The 12,112-nt window shown below is 39.7% G+C and overlaps 1 protein-coding gene across 1 annotated transcript in view; it reads left to right on the top strand.

Annotated features, from left to right (window-relative positions):
• The first annotated feature begins 242 nt into the window (after positions 1-242).
• LOC111160925 (uracil phosphoribosyltransferase homolog) overlaps positions 243-12,112 on the top strand; it is a 34,929-nt gene continuing 23,059 nt past the window's right edge. The window contains 2 exon segments of the mRNA XM_022524316.1: positions 243-445; positions 447-764. Coding sequence (XP_022380024.1) covers positions 390-445; positions 447-764 — 374 coding nt within the window. The 5' untranslated portion in view covers positions 243-389.

Raw genomic sequence — 12,112 nt, 5'->3', positions numbered from 1 at the left:
CCCAAAGTTTTGCATGCAGAACCCCTAAGGGCTCCCGGAAGACCCTGGAACCAAGCACCCCTGGCTTCGTACCGGCCGCCTGGTTAAGGTGTGGGAACCCACGCAGCCCGGTGATCAAAGGGTTACAAGCAGTTCGCCTGAGAGTAACAGGAAGAGGAGCCAATAGGGTCTAGGCATGCTCTACGTCCGGTGTGGGAGGGGCAGGGACGTAACGCGCCCAGGGGAACTTACGGAGGCCGGGAAGGGGGTGGTTGGGTGAGAGGGGGCAACCGCCGTTAAGAGTTTGGAAACGTCCGGGAAGAACAGGAGAGCGGATGAGCTTCGGCCTCTTCTCGCTCTCCTTTAGCCTTAGGGGTCAGTAGCTGCAGGGACAGTCCGGGGCCTGTTGTATGGCTATGGACTTACGGTGTTCGGACTCTACGCCTCGTCACAACCAGAAAGCAAACTGTCTCTACCCCGAGCTCTGAGCCGCTGCGACCCGGCGACCTGATGTCAGACCAACCCGGGGGAAACAGCGCCTCCAAGACCATGCCGACTCTCCTCGCAGGGTATGCTCATTCCAGCATACCAACTGAGCTGGATCGTCCGGCCTGCGACGAGGCCAGCTTCAACTCAGAGAGCAGCGGTGGTAGTGGCAACTGTGACGCACCAACCAGCGAATCCCTCCTTGGGGACGGCGAATTCTCCCAGCAGATCGGGTCGCAGCTTAAACTGCTGCCTATGAATGATCAGATCCGGGAGCTGCAGACCATCATCCGGGACAAGTGAGCAGAGATCTAAAGGGATAGGGGACGTGGAGGGTGTTTTAAGGCGGGGGAGGAGGGGCCAGGGACTGGAAGTAAAAGGACTAAGGGGTAATGTCTTGGGCTCTGGGAAACTAGTTTGTGGGGATAGGGGCAGGGCAGGGTGTCACGTGACTCAGGTCTCCAACCCTGTCTTTCCTAGTCCCTGTGTTTAACATCGCCCTGTAAAAGGAGGGATACTTTGAAGTAGCTCCTGGCTCCCTCTTAGTCTCTTCCGAGGGAATACTAATCCTCAGCGGTTCCTGGGTGTAAACTCGCCCACGCTGTGTGTCCTGTGCTGGTCTATAACCCAGAAATGGTTGCTGCCAAAGCTTATGCCCTGCCACAAATCACCTCGGGCGCACAAATAGAAATAAAGCAATTTCAAGGGAATTATGTTGCGGTCAATGAGTTCTGTGACCGTTTACTGTTTGCTACTGCAAATATGTCATTTTGTCTAAGGTCTTTTAGTCTTGGAGTTTGGGTTTTGTTGGTCACGTGGAAGCTTATCATCCAACTCTTATCAGGATTAATTTTTGTAAAGTTACAGAACCTGAAATATTTCCTGTGGAGTTAATGGAGCAAAGGGAACCTAAAGGAATCTTTGGCGCCCCCTCCTAATCCCACAAACAGCCACACAAAATCTCACGAATAGCCAAAAATGTGATGTTAAAATTCTGTCTTGAGGAGATCTCAAAACTCATGTTGTAGATGGGGTTTTTCAAGGGAAATACGTACCATGATGAACTACAGCTGGTTTGTATATTGGCAGCACCTTAAATGAGTAGCTACTGCAATATCAAAGCACTCGTTTTTTCCGTGGGTGCCTTAATCTTTTAAAATGGCTGCTGGGTCAAGACGTCATTCTCTAAATCATACTGTAACTTTTTCTTTGTACTATTTTTTTTCTTCGTTTCTTCGTACTTTTTCTTTTTCTTTATACTATTGTTAATAGGCTCCCTATTTGTTTCCTTGCTTTCAGTTTTTCTGCCTTCCACATACTCCCAGATATTACTGAACAGTCTTAATATACGACTTTGATTAGATAACTATCCTACTCAGCACCCTTCCTTGGCTTCTTAGAGCCTATCGATTAAAGTCCAGGATCCTGAGCTTGACAGTAAGTCCTCTCTTCATGGTTCCTAGGAACTATTTGGCAACATCCCTGATTCTGCTCTCCTCTGAAATTCTCCTTATTCCTTCTCTGCATGTTCATCTCCTACCTATTCTTCAAGCTTAAATTGCGCATTAAATGTCCACCTCTGTCAAGAAGCTTTCCTTTAATCATTCTTCCTTGTTGATCTTCCCTGGCTTTTTAAATGCAAGATTCACCTTCTGTTTTGTATGTTGTTATTTGTGTATCAGTCTTGTCTCACCTATTAGATGTAATGAATCAATATTGAAAAATACTGTGGTCATGTAATCTAATAGGTGGAAATAGTGATCTTAAAAAGTAGGAGGCATAGGTTTGATAGTTGTGGTAGGGGAAGCTAAAATAAAACTCAAATGTAGAACAAAGAAAATAGGATGATTCTTATTTCTGTAGATCAGGAGTTATTGACCCTGAGTCTTGGACACCAGTGTACCTGTAGATGGGTTTCAGGGTCTTGGTGAACCATCAGAAATTATTTGGGAAATATTACTCACTATATGTATTTTAATGATTTTTAAATAGCATCTTTATTGAGATATAATTTGCATACCGTATAATACATCATTTAAAGTGCACAATTGAGTGGCTTTTACGTGTTCATGGCTGTGCAACCATCACTACAATCAGTTTTACAATATCTTCATTACCTCAGCAAGAAAGCCTGTACACATCAGCAGTCACTCCCCATTTCTGCTCAACCCACCCAACCACTAATTTAGACAAGCATAAATATACTTTCTATCTCTGTTAAGTTGCCTATTCTGGACATTTCTTATAGATGGAGTCATATAACATATGGTATTCTGTGTGACTAGATTCTTTCATTTAGCATAATGTTTTCAAGTGTCATCCACATTGCATCAGTACACCATTCCTTTTTTACCTGAGTGATATTCCACTGTATTGATATACCACATTTTGGTATATCTGTCCTCAAATGATGGATTTTTGGGTGGTTTCCACTCTTTGGCCATTATGAATAATGTTACTATGAACATCTGCATGTGTGCCTTTTTTAATGGGGTGGGGATTCCTTAGCTTTCATTACCTTTCATGAAGGAGTCTTCATGACAGTGTAAGGGTAAACCATTGCTGTAAGATTTGTAGAGGGCATGAGGTTCAGCGTTCATATATGACAGCATCAATACTTGATTTTACTTCATTGTTCAGAGAAACCTGAGTGTAAATGAAATCTTTTTTTTTCTCCTGTGAGCTTGGAAAGAGACAGCAGGATCCAGAGTGATCTTAGGCAGGGTGTTTAGCATCTCTGTGCTTCAGCTTTATCATTTGTTAAATGAGGATGGGGTAATATCTCATGGAACTCCTGGGATGCTAAAACAAGATACTGTCTGAACATTTGTTACAAACTGTAAAGAGCTGTGCCAGCCTTCATGTTTCGATTTATTCATGGTTCGAATTGCATACATGAGGGCCAGGAGACTAAAAGGAATTTAACTATATATAGAACTCACATTCTTTTTTTTTTTCTAATTTTAAAAGATTTTATTTATTTGACATTGATCACAAGCAGGAGGAGGGGCAGAGGGAGTGGGAGAAGGAGAAGCAGGCTCCCCTGAGCAGAGCTCGATGAGCAGGGAGCTCGATGAGCAGGGAGCTCGATGTGGGGCTCGATCCCAGGACCCCAGGATCATGACCTGAGCTGAAAGCAAACGCTTAAGAGAACGAGCCACCCAGGCGCCCCTCACGTTTTTATTTTAAAAAGCAATATTGAGAGATCCTGGGTAATTTTTATCCTGCTATGATACAATATAAAATTCTTTTTTACTAAATACACTAAAATTCTTTTTAACTAATTGATGTTTAGTTATTTAGGCTGGAGACAGTATTTTAGTTTTTTTTTTTTTTTTGAAGATTTGAAGATTTTATTTATTTATTTGACAGACAAGTAGGCAAAGAGGCAGGCAGAGAGAGAGAGGAGGAAGAGCAGGCTCCCGCTGAGCAGCTCAATCCCAAACCCTGGGATCATGACCTGAGCCAAAGGCAGAGGCTTTGATCCACTGAGCCACCCAGGTGCCCCTAGTTTTGTTTTTGTTAATCAAATCTGTTAACAGAGGCCTCTGTTCCTTTATCTTAAAAAATTGCCATTCCCCTCACACAAGATCTGTCTCATCCCCTCTAGGGGGCTGGTATAAGGTGCCTGTGGTAAGAGGAGCTATAGTTACATAGGTTAAGCTATTAAAGTTGCCATCAGTTATCATATCCTGTCTTCCTTGGAGCTTATGCTCTTCTCTGTTTTGCTGTGACATCATATATGTGCACTGTGGAGCTGTCTGATAATAGAAGCAATTGGAGTACTTGTTATTCCTTTATTGATCCTGTCCTTTCTATCTAGCTGTTGAAGGGATTGGTTTCTGAATTGACTTTGCCCTGGAGAAATGGAGGTTGAGCCACAGGGCTGCATGCTGTAAAAAGATAAAGCAGGCAAGATTGAGAATATGGTACTGATCTAAAATGTCTTTTTTTTTTTTAATGTGCAGTATTTGTAGTATAATATGTTGGCTGTCTTATTGAATTTCAAGTAAATGGTTTTCTCTCATAGAGTGCAGTCATCTAAACACTGAGAGAGCAAATTATTTGCTGAGTTACACATGGGTAACTGGTGAACTTGGGAAGAGAACTTACCCTTCATTTTCAGTTTTTGTAACAACAAGAACATCCTTCTCTTCCTGCCTCCTTTATATACTAAACCAGCAAAATTTGAGTGTAATGTACTTTTACCTTGACCATAGTTCATGAGCTCATGTCTAAGGCAATGCATTTAAAGATCATCTTCCCTCTCTAATTTTTTTCTTTTGTCTCCTGAAAGGTTAAAGCTATTTCATGAGCTGTTGAGTGTTCCCTTGTACTGGGAAGGGCTTTGCCATGGCCTCAGCAGACAACTGGGATGAAAATGGAGCATTCTCAGAGTATTTTAGTCCATGAAATAACACTAAAGATGAACCAGATCAGCCTTGTGAGTTTATTTTTTTAGTCACCTGGAGGGGAGACAACCTCAGGAGGGATGAACATCCTGTTTAGCCCTAATGTGAATGCAGCCTAATGTGATTTGAGTCATCTGGCTAGGTAATGTGATGTTCTTTACTGAGACTGTGCATCTGAATTTCCTGGGGAGTCTTTTTTTTCCCCAAATAAAATTTTTGGTACCCTTAGGGTAGTCTTGGGTGAAACCTGAGCACCTGTAGCTTAACAAACACCACAGGTGATTGTGCCCACTGCTTTTGGGAGAATGACCGTTCTCCCCCGGCATGGTGATTTGCCTGGCTTTGGATTAGGGATATAGGCTGAGCTAGGGATTCCACACACCAAACCGAACCAGCCTAGAGAGCCTGGCCTGGCAATACCCTGAGAATGGAGGAATCTTGGTTATTTTCCCTACTTGTACAAAACCAAAGTGTTCACCACAGAAGAAAACTGTGACCTGCAAGTTGTTTACAACATGGACATGGTTTTGGTTTTACATGTCAATTTTTTTTTAAAGATTTTATTCATTTATTTGACAGACAGAAATCACAAGTAGGCAGAGAGGCAGGCAGAGAGAGAGGAAGGGAAGCAGGCTCCCCGCTGAACAGAGAGCCAGACGCAGGGCTCGATCCCAGGACCCCAGGACCATGACCTGGGCCAAAGGCAGAGGCTTAACCCACCAAGCCACCCAGGCGCCCCTTACATGTCAATTTTTTTAAAAGATTTTATTTGGGGCACCTCGGTGGCTCAGTGGTTAAGCCTCTGCCTTCGGCTCAGGTCATGATCTCAGGGTCCTGGGATGGAGCCCCACATCGGGCTCTCTGCTCAGCGTGGAGTATGCTTTCCCCCCACCTGCTTGCCTCTCTGCCTGCCTCTCTGCCTGCTTGTGATCTCTGTCTGTAAAATAAATAAAGTCTTTTTTAAAAAATTTTTAAAAATTTTTAAATTTTTAAATTTTTTAAAAATTTTTTAAAAAAGACTTTATTTATTTGACAGACAGAGAGGGAGAGAGACCACAAGCAGGGGGAGCAGCAGGCTGGAGAGGGAGAAGCAGGCTCCCCTCCGAGCAGGGAGCCTGATACAGGCTGTGCCACCCAGGAGCCCTTACATGTGAATTTTCTTTCTTTCTTTTCTAAAAGGATTTTCTTTATTTATTAGAGAGAGAGAGAGAGAGAGAGAGAGAGAGAGCGAGCGAGCATGAGAGGGGAGAAGGTCAGAGGGAGATGCAGACTCCCCATGGAGCTGGGAGCCTGATGCCAGACTCGATCCCAGGACTCTGGGATCATGACCTGAGCTGAGGTGAAGGCAGTCGCTCAGCCAGCTGAGCCACTCAGGCACCCACCTGTGAATTTTCTAACTGGCTTTTAGTCCAGGAAGGGGGAATCACCTCTTTAAACTATGCGTACCCTTGTTAAAAGATTTATTGGTCATATCCTAGTAATGTCTCATCAACTAGTCTATACTCCAGGGAGACATAAAGAAAATCTGTCATGGCACAGTACCAGACACATATGGGAATTAATATTCAATCATTATAAGAAAATAACCTTCTGAATGAAGCCTGGGTTCTAAGGGAAAATGATAGCTTCTCTTCTTTTCCTGACTTCGAACACTTACGTTAAACTCTGCTTTGAGGTGCAAGTAAATATTGACACTATTTTAATAGCTTTTAAGAAGGTTCTAGGGATTGTGGCCTTGATGACTTCTACCTGGCAAGTAGTAAAAGCCATATATATTTTTTTTTTCAGTTTTTCACATCAGATTAGTTTTGCTTCAAGGACTTCACTGGGGGGTTGTTTTTCTTAGGGTGAAGGGAGGAGACAGAGTATCATTTACAAAACATCTGCGTACCATGATAGACCTTGGAGTTATTCTTTATTTTAGTGATCACATTATAACAAAATAGCTCTGGAAATAGAGTTTATGTTTTCAGAGCTTTAACTAACCATTAACTCTAAATAAAATATTCCTGTGGTTTAAACCTGCCGGAAAGCTTTTATGTTCTATTTCCCTTTTACCTGTTGCTTTAAAAAATTCAAAATCAAAAACATAACAGAACTGGATTTAAGCCTATTTAGTTCTTTTTTCTTAGGTTACGAGGTAAAATACAGGACACCAAGTTAAATTTGAATTCAGATAAACAATGAACTTTTTTTCATATATCCTAAACATTGAATGGGACATACTTCTGAAATACACATTTAACTGGGTGTCTTGTATTTTTATTTGCTAAATCTGGCAACCCTAACTGTTAACCCAATCTGTTAACCCTAACTTCTCCCATCCCAAATGTGGAAAATAATCCTTTAAAAATTTTTTAAAATTAATTGATTAATATTGTTATTTAAATTCTAGTTAATTAACATATAGTATAAAATCGGTTTCAGGGTAGAATTTAGAGATTCATTACTTACTTATAAAACACAGTGCTCATCATAACAAGTGTCCTCCTTAATACCCACCACCCATATAGCCCATAACCCACCTACCTCCTCCATTAACCCTCAGCTTGTTATCTATCCTTAAGAGTCTTTTATGGTTTCTTTCACACTCTCTTTTTTGCTTTTTTTCCCCTTCACGTATGTTCAGTTTTTTTGCTTCTTAAATTCCACATGTGAGTGAAATCATATGGTATTTGTCTTTCTCTTACTCATTTCGCCTAGCATAATATGCTCTAGCTCTACCACCTTGTGGCAAATGGCAAAATTTCATTCTTTTTATGACTGAGTAATATTCCATTGTATGTATATACCACTTCTTTATACATTCATTGGTCGTTGGACATTTGGGCTCTTTCCATAGTTTGACTGTTGTGGATATTGCTGCTGTAAACAGCCAGGTGCACGTACCCCTTCAAATCTGTACTTCGGAACCCTTTGGGGAGATACCTAAGAGTGCAGTTGCTGGGTCCTAGGGTAGCTCTATTTTTAACTTTTGAGTTAAACTCCATACTGTTTTTCTTTTCCAGAGTGGCTGCACCATCTTGCATTCCCACCAACAGTGTAAGAGGGTTGGTTCCCCTTTCTCCACATCCTTGCCAGGATGTGAAGCTGTTGACTTAGCCATTCTGACAGGTGTGAGGTGGTATCTCATCATGGTTTTGATTTGTATTTTCCTGATGATGAGTGATATTGAGCATCTTTTCATGTGTCTGTTGGCCATCTGGATATCTTTTTTGGAAAAATGTCTATTCATGTCTTCTGCCCTTTTTTAAAGTGGATTGTTTGTGTTTTCAGTGCTGAGTTTTATAAATTCTTTATTGATTTTGGGTACTAACCCTTTATCAGATATGTCATTTGTAAATATGTTGTCTTCCTTCATAGGCTCCTTTATTTTTATTGATTGTTTCCTATGCTTTGCAGAAGCTTTTTATCTTTATGAAGTTCCAAGAGTTCATTTTTGCTTTGTTTCTTTTGCCTCCAGAGACATCTCTAATAGGAAGTTGCTATGACTAAGGTCAAAGAGTTATTGCCTGTGGTCTCCTCAAGGAGGAGACAGGTTTCCTGTCTCACATTTAGGTCTTTCATCAATTTTGAATTCATTTTTGTGAATGGTGTAAGAAAGTGGTCCAGGTTCATTTTTCTGCATGTTGCTCTTCAGTTTTCCCAAAACCATATGTTGAAGAGATTGTCTTTTTTCCATTGGATAGTCTTTCCTGCTTTGTTGAAGATTAGTTGGCCATATAGTTGTGGGTCCATTTCTGGCTTTTCTAGTCTGTTCCATTGATCTATGTGTCTGTTTTGTGCCAGTACCGTACTGTCTTAATAGCTATAGGTTTGCAATATAGCTTAAAGTCTGGAATCATGATGGCTCCTGCTTTGCTTTTCTTCTTCAAAATTGCTTTCACTATTCAGGGTCTTTTGTGGTTCCATGCAAGTTTTAGGATTGTTTGTTCTAGCTCTGTGAAAAATGCTGGTGGTGTTTTGATAGGGATTGCATAAAATGTGTAGGTTGCTTTGGATAGTATAGACATGTTAATAATATTTGTTCTTCCAATCCATGGCATTGGAATTTTTTCCCATTTCCTTGTGTCCTCTTCAGTTTCTTTCATAAATGTTCTATAGTTTTCTGAGGGTGGGTCTTTTGTCCCTTTGGCTAGGTTTATTCCCAGGTATCTCGTGGTTTTTGGTGCATTTGTAAATGGGATGGATTCCTTGATTTCTTTTTCTGCTGCTTCATTATTGGTGTATAGAAATGCAACAGATTTCTATACACCAATTTTATATCTTGCAACTTTGCTGAATTAATGTATTAGCTTTAGCAATTTTTTTGGTGGAGTCTTTTGGTTTTCTACAGAGTATCATGTTGTCTACAAATAAAGTTTGACTTCTTCTTTGCCAATTTGGATGTCTTTTATTTCTTTGTGTTATATGATGGCTGATCCTAAGATTGTTGTATGATTGCTGATTCCAGTAGTATGTTAAATAGTAATGGTGAGGGGCGCCTGGGTGGCTCAGTGGGTTAAGCCTCTGCCTTTGGCTCAGGTCATGATCTCAGGGTCCTGGGATCGAGCCCTGCATCAGGCTTTCAGCCCAGTGGGGATCCTGCTTTCCCCTTTATCTCTGCCTGCCTCTCTGCCTTCTCGTGATCTCTCTCTCACTCTGTCAAATAAAGAAATAAAATATTAAAAAAATAGTAATGGTGAGAGTGGACTTCCGTGTCTTGTTCTTAACCATAGAGGAAAAGCTCTCAGTTTTTCCCCATTGAAGATTATATTAGTTGTGGATCTTTCTTATATGATCTTTATGATGTTGAGGTATGTTACCTCTATTCCTCCTTGTTGAGGGTTTTTTTAAAAATCAAGAATGGATGCTGTATTTTGTTAAATGCTTTTTCTGCATTGAATGAGAGGATCATATGGTCTTTATCCTTTCTTTTATTACTGTGGTGTATCACATTGATTTATTTGTGAATATTGAACCACCCCTGCAACTGGAAATAAATCCCAGTTGATCATGGTGAATAATTCTTCTAATGTATTGTTGAATTTGATTCACTAGTATTTTATTGAGAATTTTTACAACCATGTTCACCAGGGATATTGGCCTAGTAATTCTCCTTTTTAACAGGGTCTTTGGTTTTGTAATCAAGGTAACGCTGGCTTCATAGAAATAGTTTGGAAGTTTTCTTCCATTTCTGTTTTTTGGAACAGTTTGAGAAGAATAGGTATCAATTCTTATTGAAATGTCTGGTAGAACTCCCTTAGGAAGCCATCTGGCCCTGGAGTTTTGTTTGTTAGGAGATTTTAGTTTACTGATTCAATTTCTTAACTGGTTATGGGTCTGTTCAGATTTTCTCTTTCTTTCTGTTTCAGTTTTGGTCATTTGTATGTTTCTAGGAATTTATCCATTTCTTCCAGATTGCCCATTTGGTTGGCATATAACTTTTCATAATATTCTCTTATAATTCTTTCTTTTTGTGGTATTGGTTGTGATCTTTCCTCTTTCATTCATGATTTTATTTATTTGGGTTCTTTCTCTTTTCTTTTTGATAAGTATGGCTAGGGGTTTATCAGTTTTTTTCTTCCGAAGAAGCAGCTCTTAGTTTCATTGAACTTTTCTAGTTTTTTGATTTCTATATTATTTCTTTCTGCTCTAATCTCTTATTTCCCTTCTTCCAGCTTTAGGCTTTATTTGCTGTTCCTTTCCTAGCTCCTTTAGGTGTACAGTTAGGTTGTGTATTTGAGACTTTTCTTGCTTCTTGATGTAGGCCTGTATTGCTATTGCAATATATTTATTTATGTATATTACGTATATTTATGTATATTATGTGTATTTACTTCCGTCTTAGGACCTACCACCTTCACTACCTCCCAAAGGTTTTGGACTGGTGTTTTTATTTTCATTGGTTCCATCTATCTTTTTTCTTTTTTATCTTTAATTTCCTGGTTAACCCATTCATTCTTTAGTTGGCTGTTCTTTAACCTCCATGTATTTGTAGTCTTTCCAAATTTTTTCTCATGGTTGACCTCAAGTTTCATAGCGTTGTGGTCTGAAAATACACATGGTATGATCTAAATCTTTTTGTACTTGTTGAGGCCAGATTTGTGATCCAGTATGTAATCTATTCTGGAGAATGTGCCATGTGCACTTGAAAAGAATGTGTATTCTGCTCTTTAGGATAAAGTGTTCTGAATATATCTATTAAGTCCATCTGGTCTAGTATATCGTTTAAAGTCATTGTTTCCTTCTTGATTTTCTGTTCAGATGGTCTATCCATTGCTGTAAGTGTGGTAGTAAAGTCCCCTACTATTATTGTATTATTATCAATGAGTTTATATATGTTATTAATTGATTTATATATTTGGGTGCTTCCAAGTTGGGGGCATAAATATTTACAACTGTTATATTTTTTTGATGGATAGACCCCTTAATTATGATATAGTGCCCTTTATCTCTTGGTATAGTCATTGGTTTAAAATATAGTTTTTCTGATATAAGTATGGTTAGTCTGACTTTCTTTTGTTCTCTATCCACACACTTACAATCTGCAGGTGTCTTTACATCTAAAATGAATCTCTTGTAACTCTTAATGATAGCAAACAAACAGGGTTGGTAGAGGAAGCTGGGTAAGGGATGGGCTTGACGGGGGATGGGTATTAAGGAGGCACTTGTTACGATGAGCACTGGATGTTGTAATGTAAGTGATGAACCCCTGAATTTTCCTGAATTTAAATAAAAATTTGAAAAAAAATATGTCTTAATAATGGTAGTAAAAAAAATAAAATGAGTATTATAGGCAGCATATAGATGGGTCTTTTTTTAATCCTTTCCTTCATAGTACCCTATGTCTTTTGATTGTATTATTTAGTCCATTTACATTCAGAATAATTATTGATAGATACAAATTCAGTACCATTGTATTATCTTAAAGTTGGTGTTTCTGATGATGTTCTCTGTTCCTTCTTAGTCTTTGTCACCTTTGGTCTTCTTTTCCCCCATCTAAAGAGGCCCCTTGTATATATGTTGCAGGGCTGGTTTAGTGGTCATGAACTCCTTTAGTTTTGTTTGTCTGGGGAACTCTTTATCTCTCTTTCTATTCTGAATGACAGCCTTGCTGGATAAAATATTCTTGGCTGCATATTTTTCCCAGGCAACATATTAAACATATCATGCCATTTCTTCTGGCCAGCCAAGAGTTTATGGAGTTATCTGTTGGGAACCTGTTGTCTTCCATTGTAGGTTAAGGACTTTTT

The sequence above is a fragment of the Enhydra lutris genome, unplaced genomic scaffold, assembly GCF_002288905.1.
Source record: "Enhydra lutris kenyoni isolate GAN:26980312 unplaced genomic scaffold, ASM228890v2 scaffoldscaffold79, whole genome shotgun sequence".
Taxonomy (NCBI): domain Eukaryota; kingdom Metazoa; phylum Chordata; class Mammalia; order Carnivora; family Mustelidae; genus Enhydra; species Enhydra lutris.
This window is presented reverse-complemented; position numbering and strand designations above follow the sequence as displayed.